This window comes from Idiotropiscis lumnitzeri, chromosome 12 (genome assembly GCF_059441095.1).
Source record: "Idiotropiscis lumnitzeri isolate Australia: NSW breed Sydney's pygmy pipehorse chromosome 12, RoL_Ilum_1.0, whole genome shotgun sequence".
Lineage (NCBI taxonomy): Eukaryota > Metazoa > Chordata > Actinopteri > Syngnathiformes > Syngnathidae > Idiotropiscis > Idiotropiscis lumnitzeri.
In genome coordinates this window covers 7,960,750-7,978,581 of record NC_142402.1, presented here as the reverse complement: position 1 = coordinate 7,978,581, position 17,832 = coordinate 7,960,750, and the positions used below count along the sequence as shown (strand labels likewise).

General features: G+C 39.7%; 2 protein-coding genes across 2 annotated transcripts; one reads left to right on the top strand and one right to left on the bottom strand.

Annotated features, from left to right (window-relative positions):
- Positions 1–1,198: 1,198 nt before the first annotated feature.
- LOC148325708 (protein lifeguard 3-like) lies at positions 1,199–14,174 on the top strand. The gene is made up of 13 exons (XM_088312061.1): positions 1,199–1,375; positions 1,972–2,194; positions 8,263–8,577; positions 9,625–9,692; positions 9,831–9,895; positions 9,984–10,037; positions 10,119–10,169; positions 10,254–10,293; positions 11,325–11,362; positions 11,442–11,529; positions 12,721–12,816; positions 12,892–12,945; positions 13,069–14,174. The coding sequence occupies exons 1-13, from the start codon at positions 1,340–1,342 to the stop codon at positions 13,213–13,215; spliced, it is 1,275 nt and encodes a 424-aa protein (XP_088168187.1). The 5' UTR covers positions 1,199–1,339; the 3' UTR covers positions 13,216–14,174.
- LOC148325707 (uncharacterized) lies at positions 13,920–17,324 on the bottom strand. The gene is made up of 3 exons (XM_088312081.1): positions 17,243–17,324; positions 16,342–16,570; positions 13,920–14,548 (listed from the first exon to the last, which is right to left on the bottom strand). Exons 1-3 carry the CDS (start codon positions 17,280–17,282, stop codon positions 14,377–14,379), a joined length of 441 nt encoding a protein of 146 aa, XP_088168207.1. The 5' UTR covers positions 17,283–17,324; the 3' UTR covers positions 13,920–14,376.
- Between the last annotated feature and the right edge of the window lie 508 nt (positions 17,325–17,832).

Here is a 17,832-nt window from a genome sequence, read left to right as displayed (position 1 = left end):
TCACCTCAGTGGTTCTTATTTTATGGATGTTGTTTTCCTCTCCGAGTTTAATGTAACTTGATGTCAGAAAACTGCGATCTTCAAAATGTATGTGGCTCTCACTATATTTCTACTATTTTGTTGACTTCCAATGCGGCCACACTCAGCTGTGGAGTTGGCCTCCACGCTGGAACTTTTTGTTCGCTGAACATTGACACTCCCAAAGCGGTCCCAACTAAAGTCACATGCCGCTCCACGGTGTGCATCGTTCAAGAAGACCACCTCCAGGGTTCATCGATGTGGAGCTTATCCAAAATCGACGCAGACGTGCGCTACGACGCTGATAGCTGCATGTATTGGCTACAAGCAGTGGTGGACACGAACGTGCATGAGTGGCAACAGCCAGTCATCCTTGCCACCAAGTCCGCCAGAAAGAAGCTAATTCTGTTGCGCCAACGCCGTCAGTTTAGCGACCAAAAGCTAATAATATATTTTTGTTACCCGTGGGATACATGGGTAACAATAATGTGTGAACATTAATGCCTGGTTTCCCCCTCACACTTAACAAAAGATAAGCACAGCTTAATGTCTGAAATACAGCCAGTCAGGGTTTGTGTGCACATTCTTGCTCTTGTCCGTTTCAGTCTGTGTAAGAGGAGAATCAATCGGCACTGTATTTATTTTTGGGGAGATGATCACATGATCCAAACTATTATTCAGAAAGGCTTTTATACTTTCACAGTTTGAAGTATACGAGAGTAGTAATGTGCATTTGCATTTTGGTGGCGATCTGTCGCAGTTTTAGACAACCAAACTGACAATATTACCTCAATTGCCTCCCTGCTGTGATGTTGATGCTGAAACTGGAAAAAAATAACAAGCCAAGCTCCACAGATGCCAATTTGTCGGAAATCTCATCACAAAAAAAAATTAAATCACTACACAGTCTTTTGTGGGGGAAATTTGAGTACTGATGTCATTTTTACATGCAAACCTATTCTATAAGTGCCAATGTTAACGTCAATCCAGCGTCCCTTAACAGCTGTCATTCTTAACAGAGGTGTACTGACGCCCAGACCCCGAGCGCTCCCATTGGTCTGCCCTCCACTGGTTGCTTCCCATTTCCTGGGTGTGATGACAGTGACAGCTTCTGCGTTGCTACAGCCCAATTCGGCGATTAGGTTGAGGGCCGATTCGTAAACTGAACTAAAATCCACTTCCGCTTAATTAAACCCTGTTTATAAATTTGTCACCCCCCTGCCCCAAAAATTGGAATCCGGCGGGGGCGGAGGGCCAGACCATTCTGTCTTTATGTATTTTAATTTGTGTTCTAACTACTTGCTAATTTATATGACGGCACATGGAAAGCGCTCCAGCTGTTGTGAAATGCGCTATGGTAATTATATTGTATTGCCCTGGGATGGACTGCCCAGCTCTGGTATTTACTGTGACTTTGAAAGGACAAATTGTGATCCGTCCATGGCGTGACTCCCATGGGGAGAGGAGAGGGGGCGTGGCCATGTCCCTTAAATTTAGTTGAGTAGTTTTTGTTATGTATTCACTGATAAAATAGAAAATGCAAGCTAATATAATTTTTCGAATATCTGATCTCCAGATAAATTGGGACTACGGCGCTTGTTATAGTGCCACTCTGTAAACAAGTTTCACCCGCACCGTTCGTAAATTATAAATGACACGATAGTCGTAAACCGAGGACCCCGTGGAAGAAACATGTCCCGTTGAATGACGTCATTAAGGCGGTGTTTGAGTTCTAAGAAACAATACATTTATGTTTTACATACACTTCGATTGATTTATGTTCAAAGAACAATCTGTAGAAATTATTTCTTTCCGTTTCCCGATTATAATGTCGAGCGAACGTGTTTTAAGGTGACTTCATACAGTACGTGTTTACGTAATAAACTATGAGCGCAAACTGTACAACCAATATGTCATACGTTGCGTGGTCTCGTCACGTCTCCATTCCACCAGGAGCAACGCTGGGCTAGGCTACATGAGTCGATAGTGGCGCGGGTGTGGGAGACAGATTCCTTGTGGACTCCACCCAGCTGCTCGGATCTGGTCTGTTCCCGGAAATGTTCGACTGCAACGCGGAGTCTCGCGGGGCTCAAGACCCACTCTAAAGTCATAACTCTTTTCTACGACACGAAGGAAGGTCTTCAAGTTTCGAACTATCCGTGGGACCTTACACTCGGTACGTTGTGCTACTCGTGCCGTTGGGTTTGTTCAAATAATGTCGTGTAACGTTCAGATGTACTGTGGATGTGTACTTTGTTAAGATCGGTGCGTAGTTTGAAACTAGTCCCCCCCTTTTTGTCGCGTTTGTTTTGGCAGCCTAACAAATAAATAGTTTGGTGAGTGGACTTTAAGTTGGAGCATTAAATTCGTGGAATTTGAGTTACTACTCGAACTTGCTTAGATTGAAAATTACACCAACGCTGAAACATCGGGGAAAAAAAGGTTACATAAGAGACGGATTTGAAACATCCCTCCATCTAAATTTCGCGAAATCGCAATTTGTTTTTGTGGTTATGTGAGTTATGGTGTGTGTACAGAACATATGTCCTACTTGTATTTGCAAATATATGATCGACCCTTTTAGGGCTACATACAAAGTGATAATCGGACCCAATATGTGCATTTCTACTCCTTCCGATTATCCCGTGTTTAGAGTGAGTTTAACCCCCTCAGGTTTCGAGGGAGGAGGCTCACGATAGTCAGTGGCGATGCAGGGTTGGGTGGAACCAGGATTTTTTTTTCTCTATCCGGGCTAAATGGGGGCTTGACCAATATATAGAGAGTCAAGAAAAAAAAAATATCAAACATAATTCTGGAGGCTGAACTACGGCTACACAGATTGCTATAGCTCCCCCTAGCCCCAGTGTAGAACAAGGCGTGTTTTTGTCATCCTGGCGTCTCGAGGGCATCCGTTCGTTATTGAGTAACAATTTCAGTTAGGAGATTATAACAGCAAATGGCATTTTAGGTGGTTGTATGCATCTTTGATTTGTGTAACTATTACACAGAAGTTAATTGTGTTTCTTTTAGGCATCCACGGCTATATTTCGTACCAAACCTTTAAATGGCAATATGACTAACTGATTTTTATGTTCATCGTGTAACACCTTTGAATTTTATGTTACTTGCACTGACTTTTAGATAATGGACTAACATTTGGCACCTCGCAGCTGAGGTCATAGGGCAGTAATCTAAAATTGCCAATGTTACTGACAACTTCTGTGCAGTGTACAGTGAAAACATTGACTACGTTTTTATGGACATGTTTATTCGGATTAAAAGCCTGGGCGGAATAAAAATGCCTCATCGACACTCCCCATTCGCAATATGCTGACGCGATCAAGCCTGTACCGATCAAGATTTTAATCCGAACAAGAACAGGGAATTTTGTCCATGTTAACATAGCCACTCTTATCTGGATGCGCTTAACACTAGTGTCCCTGCATGGGGCTTCTCAAAGAACAAACTTCACTGTTTGCATCGACCAACGTATGTGGTCACAGTATTGTGGATAGAGATTTACAGAATTTCATCCAGTCACATGAGCGATAGTACATGTTTAAATTAGTGATAATCTATGATCTATTATCCATATTTTAGGCCACAGCTTGGGCCACACATGGTTCACGGATTGGTTGGTTGAAAAATGTCTGCGTTCATGAGATTATCTTGCTAACTAGGGGTGAAACGTATCCTTGAGTAATGCAAGTGCCTCTAAAAAAAACAATATGGCAGGATTTTTTTCTCCCTTTTCTGAGGGGAAACAATAGTTCATAAATGCATATAACCTTAACAACTGCAAATATATAAACAATGTGGGCTTTCTATCAATCTATAAACGCTGACATACTTCAAGAAGAATGGTTGGGGTGTAAATACTTTTCTGTTTTACTCAAAATGGTCCATGTAGTCACTTATACCTAATCAAATGATGCTTCCATCCTCCGTTCTAGTGGTTGGTATGTCAAACGCTAAATATTCAATGAGATTATGTATGGCCCAAAGTCTTGAATAATAAACAACTAATCTTTTGCTGCCGTAACCACATTTGTACAGTCCCATAGTTTCAGTGCCGGTGTAGAAGTATTTCATGTAGGAGTAGTATCAAAGTCAAAATGTGCTGCTTTAGCAGGCAAATGTGGTTCTGATGTCCCTTCGTCCCACAGCCTCAAATCTCATCTCATTTCCGAGTCACAGCAGATCATGTAAAATTAAAAGCTAAGCTATGCTGTGCTGTCTTTTATTTTAAACTGATTGTTATATTTTTATTCCTTAGTATGAGAATGTAATTCTTAGACACCGTCTTCTTTTTAACACAAATCAAATAAAAAAAATAGATATGTTGCGCAAGTAATTAGACTATTTACCATGAAAACCTTTTTAAATTAGTCCCCTTTAAACAGGCATCACATCAGGAACAAAACACAGAACAAGAATAATATTCGGAGCAACAGTAGCAGTTTTATTTTCATCAGTCATCTAAGCTTTAATGTGTTTTCATATATCCCCTGCAATGTGCTCTCATACCCCTGGTTGGGAAACACAGCTTTGGAGACACAAATCTAATGCAGTGTTGAGGGGCAATACTTGATTGATTCTGATGCTAGGCAGGCTGCTAAGTTTTTTTTTTCCAAGGGAAAGAGGGTCAGGAGGCCTCATTAAAAGAGCTAGTCCAGACAAATTTTGCAGAAGCTCTTGGAGCTATACCTAATAAGAGAAATTAAGCATTCATAGTGATAAAATGTGCATGAAGTCCTTCTTCCAGGCTTATTGATACAAACGTATCCCACTCATTGTGGCTTTTTCCCCGTGGAGACAGAAAATAACATGAAAACTCTGCGAAAAAAATCAATGTATTCAAGTTAGGCGCGCTTAGAGAGTGGCAACATAAGATGGCCGCAGGTGGTTTCACTTCTTGCACTGACAAATGAGAATGCGTTCTCGACCAGCACGTATACAAAGTATTATTTCGTGTTCTAAGCACATCCTCTGATGGTCATTTGGGAATCATGGAACCATATGGCCAAATTAGCAACAAAGAGACAAAAACTAATAGTGGTAGCACCCAAGCCGTTTAACTCTTAATGACGTTAACAGTATTTTCACAACAAGTCAGTTCAAATGTCACCTAACCCGAGTTGTATTATTTGTACGACAGCAAGGCCAGAAATGTCAAAACATAATCAAGGAATCTTCTGAGGATGTTCTGACTCAATATCACATGTTAGATATGATGATGAAAATACACAAATGTTTCACCGTTTAATCACCCCAACAGCTTTAATTTTCTGCCAGCGAGACGCAGGCATGTCAAGCCTTCTACAGTAAACACAGAAGTGTGGCTTCTTTTGGAAAGCTCTTGCTTCGATAGGAGGAAGCAGTTTTTTCCACTCAGTGAGTGCTGTTGCTTGTTAATGGGGATGTGACGTCATGGCAATCCAAGGTGGGGCCGCCTCTTGAATTCCTTGACTGTGTATTTCCCTAAAAGTCACAGTCAAAATAGAGCACAGGGATGTTTTTTCATTTTTTTTTCTTCTGAGTAATTCAGAACAGATTTAGACACCGTTAGGCAGTTCGATAACTGGAAACTGTCCGTCTTTCTAATGTGCTTAAGTGCTCTGTTCCAATTTGTTTTTTAAATGTGCTACTCTTTCATGGAGTTTGGTGATTCCGTATGGGAATTTCACAAATGTGATTCATTAAATTGATTCAGGGGTAACTTAAATGTATTAATTTATTTCATTATGTTAGTGATGTGTGGTGAGGTTCATGACTGTTGAGGCACTGACTCCTGTAAAAATATGAACCCAAAATAGATGAGTCTGTACTGGTTTCTATTTTGACCTTAATTGAAACATTTGTCATTATGCTCATCAGAATTTGTAATTATTCTTCATTTAATTCCAATTTTCAACATTGTGATGGAAAAACTAAATATTTAAGTTTGTTGTTGTTTTTGCTAATGGTTTCTTTTTAATCATTTTTTTTAATTAAAAAACATATTAGGTTTTACCTCTCCATTTATTATGTTACGAAAGAAATAATATTATCCATGTGTCTGGTGTCATAACTGCATCAACGTGAGAAGGTCTGAAAGACCTCAACCAGCTCACGCTTCTTCTGGATCAGAAAGACTTAATATGTCACACGCGTTCGTTAAATATATTAGTCAGGCTTTTGAACATCAGCATGTGCAGTGCATGTGTGGTAAAACATGTATATTGGCAATATAAAGATAAACAACAATGTCCCTTGTATGAGAGTAGACGCCAACTGCCTGCGTCAATAAATGTATGTGGATGCGTGAGAAGAAGCTTCGACTCATTTCCCTTTCTGCCCATGTATTTGAACAAGAAATCTGAAAATTCAGCTTTTTTGTGTAGGCTATTTTTACATAATTATAATTTTTATACTTTTCATATTCAGGGGGGGGCGCGTTTCTGCTTTAAATACATTTGAGGTTGTTCTGTTTTCCGAGGATAGATATGCGAGAGTGTACAACAGGTGTTTGAAAAAAAAAAATCTGGACATGCATTCTCAAATGTCAGGTTTGCACAATCTGAAATAATTGGACCAATATAAATCCTTTCAAAACTATACATACGGTCTACAATCTGTACAACTAAATTGAAAATGAATCTTGAAAAGACTTGTGCTGTAGCTGCATTAAGAATTAACCAGCCACATTCAAATGGGAGTCGACACGCAACTGCCACCATTTGTAAAATGCCTCTAAATAGCTCAAAATGAGAGATCGGATGTTCTGGTAGGCTTTTCCCGACATTTTGTTTTGCATTCTAGCAGAAGCCTAACGGTAGCTTTTGTGCTAACCCTGACTGGTATGTGAAACTATTCATAATTTTCTCCACCTTGACTAAGGCCCCAGTTCCAGCTGAAGAGAAACTGCCCAATACATGATATTGCCACCACCATGATTCACTGTAGCTATAATGTTATTTTGGTGATGAGAAGTATTGTGTGCGCCAGACATGTTTAAAATGTCGCCAAAAAGTTCACATTTCTCCACTTACATTTGTGGAATTTCTTTGGAATATGGGACTTTCATTTTGTCACCATAAAGCCATTTGGTCAACCGAGAGCCCAAACATAGAAGACTGGAGATTTTTGTCACACGTACTCAACTGCCAGAAATTCCTGTAGCCCTTTAGGGCAGCCTCCCTAAACTGTTTTCCTCTCATCTCATCAATTTAGGAAGACTCCCAGTTCTTCATAATGTCACTGTTGTGCCGTATTTTCTTCTCTTGATGATTACTGTCTCAGCTGTGTTCCATGATATATTTAATATCTTTAATTATTGTTTACTGTTCTCCTGATTGGTGTCTTTGAATAATGAGGTCCCACTGATGCTGTGGAAGCTTTGTGTGCACCATGGCTTGTGCTGTAAGACATGATAACAAAATGTCAGGAAAAGTCTACTAGAACAAGCAAACTCAATGTGAAAGTACTTTAAACGGTGGTTAATGTGTGTGCCATTTAACATGACTTGGAATGCAATCGGTTAATTTTGATCACAACCACATCCCCACTTAACACCACACTGAGCTGTGCACACGTGTGCAATCATATTATCTCAATTATTTTTATTTTCCCTCTTTATTTTTAAAAACAAAAGAGTATTAAAGGTTATAGGTCACATTTTGGAAAACATAAGATGTAAGTCTATTTTTTTTCCCCATTACACAACTCTGACATTTGAATAGTGGTGTGAAGACCTAATATCTATTGTAGCTCATCTTTACATAGCAGCCTATTATTCTGTTATAGATAACAAACTAGTGTCGTGTGAGTCAGAGCTGCGCTGGCAATTGGGCATTTGCCTGCTTAACCGGTATCTGGTGGTGCTGATGCAGTGCTATTTATTTGTTTTTATGGTTTTATTTCCCCGAGACTGGCGCACATTTTAGAGAGAGCGCTCCATTATATCCAGTATGCCAATATACCAATCAAAATAGCCTAGGAAACCTGCTTAACTTCTTCCCATAGAGGGGGGCAACATTGCCCCAACTTCAGTATACACCAGTGATGGGCAGTCACAGCACTTTTTTTTCTACTAATATAGCAGATTTTCAATCCTGACTACGCCACTTGAGAGCAAAACATTGCATTTGTTACTAGAACTGTTTAAATCTACTACCGTTTAAATCCAGCCTGAATTGATGTTCTCTGTTCAGAATTATCTTCCACAAATGTGTTAGACAAGTGACTGTTCTTTTACCCTCACAGGCAACATGTCCAGATCAGACTACCCTCCCGGGTACGATGAACTCCATGGCCCACCGTACGCACCTCAGGGCGGCAGTTACCCAGCACCCCCGGCGTATGGCTTCCCAGGCTTCGGTGGACCTCAGCCAGGCCAGCCTCCAGCTCCATACCCCACCAATCCAAATACGCCTCTTTACCCGGCTCAGCCAGGCTTTCCTCCTGGTCTGTACCCTGGACAGCCTCATCCCGCTGGGCCTCCTGGAGCTGGCTATCCGAGTCAGCCCCCTATGCCTCCCATCGCGCCACGAACCATTCCTGCGGATGTTATAAACTCTGGTAAGGCAGGAGCTTTTCATGTGTGAAAGCAATGAATGAAAACACTGTGTTGACAATTCAAATGAAAAGCTGTCACTTGTCAGAATGACTCATCAGGCTTAGTTATTAGCCTCACAAATAAGCTTGCACTTGAATCAGGCACCAATGAATGCTTTGCTGTTAGACTGCAAATCTGCAGTTTTATTATTCAACACCTAGTGTATTAATTTTAACACCAGCAAAGTGTCTATAAGCAACCACACATCCCGGTGTTAAAGTAACATTTACTCTAGTGTTACATTTTCAACACCTAAAAGTATGTTACTGCAACAAAGCTGCATGTTTAAGGTCTTTTGCGCCGAGGCATATCAGCAGTTAAACAGTTTTTTATGACAATGGTGCTGTTAAAAAAAAAAAGGGGGGGGTTGTTTCTTGTGTTGTAGGCAAGTTTTGCATACACGCAGCGGCCTTAATAAACGTGTTACTCTTCACACAGCTGCAAATGCGTTTATCTTGGCTATGTCACGCACCAAATGCTTTTCATCTTGTGTTAAACCAAAATATGACTTCTTGGTGAAGCAAGCAGATCAGATCATGGATGGGTGGTGTAAGGAATTTGAGCTCTGAGAATTATGTTTGTGTTTGTTACTGTAATTGACTATTGTACACGCAAAAGTAAACTACTGCATATTTTGTGGTTTAAAATAGCCACTGTTTTATGTTTTCGGTTTGCACCACCCACATTTGTTTGAGCAGAGCAAAAAACCTTAAACCAACATGTTAGCACAGAAACTAGCGATGAAATGGCACAGGTGTCGAGACTGATCCACTATGCAATGGCAGAAATGCAATTTGTATTACAAGCCTGTGGACCGTAGTTGATCAACACTGGCGATCCACCTGTTAAAATGAAGGCAGCTGCTTTTGATTTGAATAAACTCGAAAACTCTTTGGTAGCCTCTAACTACTATCTATTAGCGTGCACATTTTGTCCACTTGCAATCGTCCTGTCATTCTGAGAATAACACCAACTGCTGACCGCTCATATTTCTGTTGTCCTAACGACAGATGACGATTTTGCTGCGAGGGGAAGCGACTGGGACAGTCTGAGCATTCGGCACGCTTTTATCAGAAAGGTAAAACAAGTCCAAATTCAAACTGCTTCAAGACTGAAGAATGAAAAAAATGTTATGTTCTTGAACAATATCTTCATTATCGAGTCATGCAAGTATGGCATGAAATGTAATGTCTTATGTTCGGCCTGTGTTATTCAGGTGTATTTGATTCTGGCATCCCAGCTCCTTGTCACAACAGCCATTGTGGCCGTTTTCACCTTTGTGTGAGTATCATGCATGTTTTTTTATGTTTTGTCCTACTTGTCTGTGAATGATTTGTGACTGTATATGCCACATTCCTGTTCCTAACAGGGAACCGGTCAGATATTTTGTACAACGGAACCAGGCTGTTTACTGGGCATCATAGTGAGTTGGAACACATTCAAAAGTGTCAACAAGGACCAAGCAAGCGTGTGAATCTTAATCTTTAATGCTTGATTTTCGCAGTGCTGTGTATTTCATTACCCACATTGTGTTGGTGTGCTGCAAGGGTCCTCGGTAAGTGCAATTCCACGGTTTTAAAAATGGCACAAAGAATTGAATTAACCTGCGCAATGCTTTATCATCTCACTATCTCTTTAGGAGGAAGCATCCATGGAACTTGATATTGCTCTCCCTCTTTGTGAGTTGAATGGCCGTCGTAAACCTGAAATGGTGCCTATGTAGTTTTCTGCATGCGAATCACAAACTGGAAAATGAAACTGTCTTCGGAAAAGTTTCCATTTGGGTGGCGTCTCACTGAGACTGCAGCAGGAGGATTGAGTCAGCACACTTTGGCACGAAGCCCTCAATGACACACACTTTCTTTCTCTTTTGTATTTGTTGGTTCTCTGCTGTAAGTGAATGTATTGCTCCGTGTTGCTGTTGACAGCAGTCGAGGCAGTTCAGGGAGTTACTGCTGTTTGTTGTTTTTTTTTTTTCTTCTTTTTTTTTGCAGCTAACATCATTAAGATCGCTCTGACATTAGTCATAATTGGTTGTTGATCAATACAAACCCCATGTCAAAAAATGAACTTATAAGGATATTAGATCGAAATTTGACCTTTGTCACATTCTGTCACTTATGAAGGGTGAGAGGAACAACGTAAACAAAGAACAATTTCCTGCTAATTTTCTCCTAAAATCAAGTGTAGTTGTCTTTGCAAAGGGTAAAGGTGAAATTGAATGGATTTGTGAGTGTAACTGACGCAAGGAAGCGCTTGAAGAATTTATTACGCAGATATTCATGAGAAGAAAAAAAGTCACAGATGCATATGTGATCTTGGCTCCGACGCTGAATGCTGGATATCAATAAACAGAATGAATAAATAAATCACAAATAGAGAGCATTTCTTAAATAGTAGTAGAGTGTTGTACAAGGAAGTGATGGTGCAGTTTACTGAAACTGAAATGAGGCAGTCCTTTGAGCAGGGAAGAGAGGAGTAATCTGCAGTGGAGCGTGTTTAAACAATAGTGTTGTCGTAAATACAGAAGTTTTAATTTAGTTTGTGGTTTTGAAAGGTTCTGTGTACTCATGACAACGCTAAAGTATTCCTTTTTATACTGGGCTGAAAAAACGCCTAAATCATTTGCATAGTGTCTTTATTACTAAATCACTCTCCTACCAGTAATCATAATTCATTTAAAGTATGTTTTCCCCCTCCCCTTATGCAGACCCTGGCGCTGTCTTACATGACTGGCTCCATATCCAGGTAAAAATAAAAACATCTCCAATGTGAAAGTGGTGTTTAGGCATTTTGCTTCAATAACTGTGTTCATTGGTACTTTCAGTTTCTATGATACAAAAGCAGTGTTTCTCGCGTTGGCCATCACTGTTGTCGTCTGCATAGCTGTCACAGTCTTCTGCTTCCAGACCAAGGTAACGTGTGCGTGTGTGCGCGCATGCATGCGCGTAAAGTGTAGGAGCGCACCAGTTTCAAACTTCCTTAAGACTCTGGGCTCTTTGCTGGCCGTTTACAGTATGTTAACCTCATTTCCTTTTTTGGAACTTGTTTAGCTGTGCTCGTAGAAATGTAATGAGACTTCTGAAATGTTGGGGGGGTTGTCAGATCTTGTCATTTCCAACTTTAGCTCTTTTTCAGTAATTTACCGTTTGCATGATATGCACACGTTAGGATAATCACAACTAGGGCTACAATTGTCTAATATTATTACTGATTATATTAACTGTGATATTGTTGTGTAGTTTGATGAGCATTTCCAAGACTGCTTCCGGTTCAAATACATGTCAATAAGAGGTTACTCATATTACAGCTGGAAGTTACACTATTTTTGTTACAGGTTAAATTCACTATTTTTTTTCTATAAACTCATTGTGATTCAGTCCCTGGTTTGGTCCGTAACTTTTAGGAAATTAAATAATGATCTTCATTGTTTTCAAAAGTAAAAGCAGGATTACTTGATTTTGATAAAACACAAATACGAGTTTTCTTTCACTTAAGGGCTACAGAAATTACAAAGAAATGTCATGTTTAGAGGCTGAAATCAGAAAATTTGGGCAGGTTTAGGGAGTTAGTTATTTTCATTTTTTGTCTACAAAGTGGAAAGTTGTCAACAGCAACAAACACTTGCGTGCAAAACATCTTAAAGGCCAAATGCAGGACAATGACATACGCTAACAGGCAGATCTAACAAGGCATGTTATCATTCAAGTTATTAAAGTTTTAAGTTAAATATTTGCTGCAAATGATTAATCCATTGTCAAAATAATTTATTTAAATTAGTTAATTTGATTGAAGGAAATTGTATTAAATGGGTTTTGCATTCCTATAGAGCAAAATGAATTCTACCTTTTTCTTTCCATTTTATGCTGACCCATTTTGATTTGATTGGTTGTAAAAAGTGAATTTATACGGTACTGGCCAGATACACAAACCTATTTTTTTAGGTTGTTTTACAACCTGTTCATTGTGCAAAGTGGTATTTGAAGGTTTTAAAAAAAGGAAAAAAAGAATGGCTGTTTAATATTAGTGCCAAAAATGGCCACGGACAAGCTGAAATAGTACTAAAATGCCTGATGAATCTCACATGGATTACTTTGTCTGTCCAGGTGGACTTCACCAAATGTCGGGGATTCTTCTGTGTGCTTGGCATTGTCGTCTTTGTGACCGGCATCATCACCGTCATTGTGCTCTCTTTCAAATATGTAAGCTTCAACTTCTTAAAAATAACAGGAGTCCTGACACCAACTTCCATGTTTGAATGATTTGTTCTCTGGCAGATCTACTGGCTTCACATGCTTTACGCCGGTATAGGAGCTATCGCTTTCACTCTGGTGAGTATTCAGAGGCATTCTAGTTTTTGATGATTAAAAAAATAATAATAATAATAATGAAAATACATAAAAAAATATTGAGTTGCAAAACCATTCTGCAACTGCTTTGTATTTGCTTTACAGTTCTTGGCGTACGACACACAGCTCCTCATCGGTAACAGGAAGTACTCCATCAGTCCTGAGGAATATGTGTTCGCTGCACTTAACATCTACGTCGACATCATTCAGATATTCCTCTTCCTGCTACAAATTATTGGTTCAAGCAAATAAGTCTTTGGGGATACACCAGCAGTCATATCAACATAATTGCTGCAACACCACCCCATGCTGTTTGAAGCCTTTGTTTTGTTTCCACGCATAAGTCTAGAATGTATATCAGGTAAATCATGCTGCACTCATGACTTACTTAAGGGCTGAATTTGAGATTTTATTACCATGCCAAACATTCCGACGCACTCTCACATATAGTATATTTCTACATTTATACGCCTATTTAAAAAGAAGTATTCCAGTGTGAAAATGTTGCCATTCTTGCTGGCTTGAAGCAGACTATATTTTGTACCGACATATACTCATGTGGTGCTGAAATGTTTCCATTGCATTTGTTGGTGTTTTGCTGGGTTGTGTTTGTTCTAACAGTTGGACACAAGTTTGACTTGTGCTTGAGAATTGGTTAAATAGAAGAACTGTTACTGGGTTACATCATGCATTAACTACTACTGTGTATTTGTTGCATACTGTATTTTTGCCATTCTTTTGTCGCTTGTCGTAATACAAAATAAGTTTGTCAACACCTTGTTTTTCCAGACTGTCAGCAGCAAGTCGTACCTTCACACAGTAATGAGTGGTGGTATGACAAGAGTCACCAACAAAGACCACAAGAGTAGGCTGTAGGCCTGTTCTAAAAATAGCTCACCGGTGAGGAGACCTTTTTAATTTCCTCAGTTATTTGAAAAAGTACACACTTGCTGAGATTTATGAAATGTGTTGCATCTTGATTTGATTTTATTGAATCATTGTTAATTACTGGTAGAAATCAGTCTTCACATATATTAATCTAATGCCATACAGTAATTCAAGGTAATTTGTGCAAATCTCATTCTGCATTAACCAATCCCCAAGAAGTAGCTCTGACTTTCAGAAAGGTTGGCGATCCCTGCCGTGTGGCTTGTAAAGTTATTGTTTGGCTTTTCTTATATAATAATTATAATAAATAGTTTTATTTGTGAGCTTTGTGTTTCATGGAGATTTTACAGAAGTCAACATGAGATCCTCTGTTACACTGTCCTTTAAACAAACATTTTTCCCATTCTATTACTCCTAAAGTGGAGTCATCCAGTAAATAATTCCTCGGGTGGTCCCAGGAGGTTTAGAACAAGGTCTGCCTTTTGAATAATCAGTCTTTCACAGCAGTAGCAGGTGGCAAAGGCATTACTGGTCAAGTTTAACTGTCTCAGCAGTATGGCGATAGCGGCTTCCTTCGTAGTCCCCCTCGTTTGACCTTCGCATCCTCTGTCGAACTTTCAGCTGCTTTAAACGGTTCTTGTCCACTTGCCTTTTGGCCAGCAGGAAGCCGATAATACCAGCGGGGAGGCCAATCATCCTAGGCAAAAGCAAGAGAGAAAATGCATGTTGCTCAGTGATGAGGACTATGTGTCAGTAAATAGAGGAAAGACTTGGTCCATAGTACAATTACAGCACACAGGAGGTATATAACGACAGTGGACTTCTGTGTTGATACTAGAGTTGCCAAGATAAGTCGTCAATCAAGATCCTTGACAATTGATTTAAATAGCCGCCGAGTACTTTTATTTCTATATCTATATTTGCAGCATTGCTTTTATCTTGAAACTGCCTCCTCTCGTGATTTTCTGGCTGGTTCTATATGCCTGTCTAGGGCGTACATGCGCAGTAGCAGTGATTTGGGTCATCCACAATGTAACCAGAAGTATTGTGGGTAATGGGGTGGGCTGTCATGGCTACCTGGCGGTAGCAACAGAGTCGTATAGTCACAGCACATTCCCCAAATACAATAAAACCTCACTTTCACCGCAGCAAGATGGGGATGCTCGATCATCGAGAAAGGAAGCACGTTGTGGCTGACGCCTGATTTCATCTACAGTTATGTCTGGAAGCTAGCTATAGTTAGCACACACGGGTTACGGTGTGTACTTGATGTAACAGTGACACAATGTCATATTTGGTACTCTAGTCAGTGAACTCACAAACAAAACTGTGTTGGGCATCGAAGCAGGAAGATCTCGCACGACCAGAGTGATGCATTCACTAAACTGGGAAATTCCAGTACTGAAAGTAACAAAACGTGACATATTTGCCACAAGCCCCCATTGGCATCGTATAACAATATAACACAATTAGTTGCAATTAACTATGTTATAGCACTAACAACAAATGAGAAAAAAAAATCCTCCTAATATTTAGTTTTTTTTTCTTGTTGCATTGATTGTGTCGACCAATTTACTACTATTTAATTACCCATATTAGTGAAGAAAAACATTTTGGATAAAGCTTAAATGAAAACTAAATTAAACACCAATACAAGTGTTTATTTTACTTTTCTTTAGCATGGTGGATTTACTCCTTGAATTCCACTGCCCGATACATTTAAAAAATTGCTTGGTGCCCAAGAAGTATTTCTTTTTGTATTCAAAGATAGTTTCATAGTATTAGTGCAACTTTGCATCGTGTATAGTTTGGGCTTAATTTTAAAATGCACTAAACACATCCAGCCAAAACGTTTTAAGGCCACAATATTACCTTCAATTTAAGCTGCACCATCATTTATAAACATCTCAGAAATGCTGGCACAAGCTGCAAAGTTTGTACAACCAAGCTGTAATCTATCCATCCATGATCTAAGCCAGTTCTCCTCACAAGGGTCGAGGGGGTACTGGAGCCTAAATCAGCCGTCTTCGGGCGGTAGGCGGGGAACACCCTAAACTGTTTGGCAGCCAATTGCAGGGCACACAGACAAACAACCATCCGCGCTCACAATCATACCGAGGGACAATTAAGAATGTTCAATCACCCTACCATGCATGTCGTTGGAATGTGGGAGGAAACCGGAGTACCCAGAGAAAACCCACACAGGTACGGGGAGAACATGCAAACTCCACACAGGAAGGCCGGTGCCGGAGCTGAAGCCTGCATCTCAGTACTGTGAGGCCATCCTGCTAACCAGGTGTAACCGTGATACCCCGCTGTAAACTAATTATCGTTGTATAAGAGCAGCTGCTTGCTGGTGCGTCATGCCGCAATTTCCATATCATCCGATTAGTCGACTAATTGCAACTATTGTTGGTGATTAGTCAACTACCAAACTAATAGTTTGTGGGAGCCCTAGTTGATACAACTTCACATGTGAACGAAACTCACCATGCATACCCAATCTTCATCATGGGATTCTTGGCCTTTTTAAGGGGAATGTACTCTGGACCGTCACTTTCCTTCATCTCTTCTGCATCCCCTCCGCTGTCATTTTGACTCCTCTGTGGCTCCGTCCCGCGACTACAAAGCAATGCGGTCTGCAGCCTCAAACACTGGTGGAGTGTCGGGGAAAGGTAGCTCGTCACCAACCAACGACAACCAGGAGCAAGGGCTGCACCTGGTGCAGAAAAAAAATAAGTGGACTTGTCCCCCTTAAATATTTTGATCCACTTTTCCAAGGCGTATGTGTTGACTTGTTATTGAAAGCCATAATAGCATTTATTTAACATCCTTTCCAAATTACTATCCATAACGTTATAGTTAGCCAAAATGTAAAAATGAAATTGAGAAAAAAACAAAACACTTTTTGTTAACAGATAAAATATAAATTCTTTTTAAAAAACTAACTATAAAAGTAACCAAAATTCTAGTGAAAATGTCCGTTTTGATCATTGTCGATTAATCATACATGAGCTTTTGGGGGTCAATATCTGTGTACAGCTTTAACTATAGAGGGTGAGTTTGAGAATTGTAGAATATTACGCAACAATTAGTGAGCTTTTTTTTTCACTCAATGAATATTCCATATTTAAAACCCCAGCCATCACGCTACCGGGCAGGCGTGCTTTGGGTCAATGTCAGGCTTTTCAGTAAATGAAATTTCTCTTCGTCTTCTGCTTCCTTTCAGAACCCTGGAACCTTTGGGCTAACACGGTCTGATATTTGGGACGCTCATGACTATAAAGGCACAGTTTCTCATTGGCTATGGCTAATGATAATTATACATTATGCGTCACGTACCGGTGTCCTAGTGTCGACACTTTAACAGCAAGTTTAAATGTATTTTTACCTTTACAAGTGCCAACGACGACTGTCCTGTACGCCGCCATGTTGTTTACGCAATGTTACGCATATGCGCAGTTGAAGTCTGCCTTGTTTTTGTATAGCCTGCCATCTAGTGGACAACATATTTCTTTTCACTCCATGTTTGAATCGAGTTCTCAAACCTTTTTTGTGACTGAAACATTGACATGTTGAGATGCACTGCATCTCGATACATTTTAATATTGTAGAGTATTTTCTTTATTTACTTTTTTTTAACACTAAGTACCATAGATTACAAGCTAACGGAAACTCACATATGAACGTCACAAGGTACTACGGCAGTCACATAATAGAAATTAGTTTTACGATAAAAAGATTGCTTTCTGAAAATTGTTTTCTTGCTTGATGAAGCTGAATAATAAATGAATTTCATGTTTGGAAATGAACCGCCAATAGTTGGTGTTTATTTCTATTTTGTGTCATGTGCATCTTTACGAGTGTTTTTCTTTTGCATTCTAATTTTCAGGCCCTGTATATCCTATTGTTGCTGTAACAATACAAATTTCCTCACTGTGGGACTAAGAAAAATGATTAGGGCCTACCTCAAATTAATAG

Excerpts from the sequence above, each read along its gene's own strand:
- LOC148325708 (XM_088312061.1), top strand. The coding sequence starts at position 1,340 with ATGGAAAGCGCTCCAGCTGTTGTGAAATGCGCTATG. Across the intron at positions 8,578-9,624 it reads TGCGGATGTTATAAACTCTG|ATGACGATTTTGCTGCGAGG; the intron begins GTAAGGCAGGAG and ends TCCTAACGACAG. Across the intron at positions 11,530-12,720 it reads TCTTCTGCTTCCAGACCAAG|GTGGACTTCACCAAATGTCG; the intron begins GTAACGTGTGCG and ends TTGTCTGTCCAG.
- LOC148325707 (XM_088312081.1), bottom strand. The coding sequence starts at position 17,282 with ATGGCGGCGTACAGGACAGTCGTCGTTGGCACTTGTAAAG. Across the intron at positions 16,571-17,242 it reads CGTCGTTGGCACTTGTAAAG|GTGCAGCCCTTGCTCCTGGT; the intron begins GTAAAAATACAT and ends TTTCTGCACCAG. Across the intron at positions 14,549-16,341 it reads ATGAAGATTGGGTATGCATG|GATGATTGGCCTCCCCGCTG; the intron begins GTGAGTTTCGTT and ends GCTTTTGCCTAG.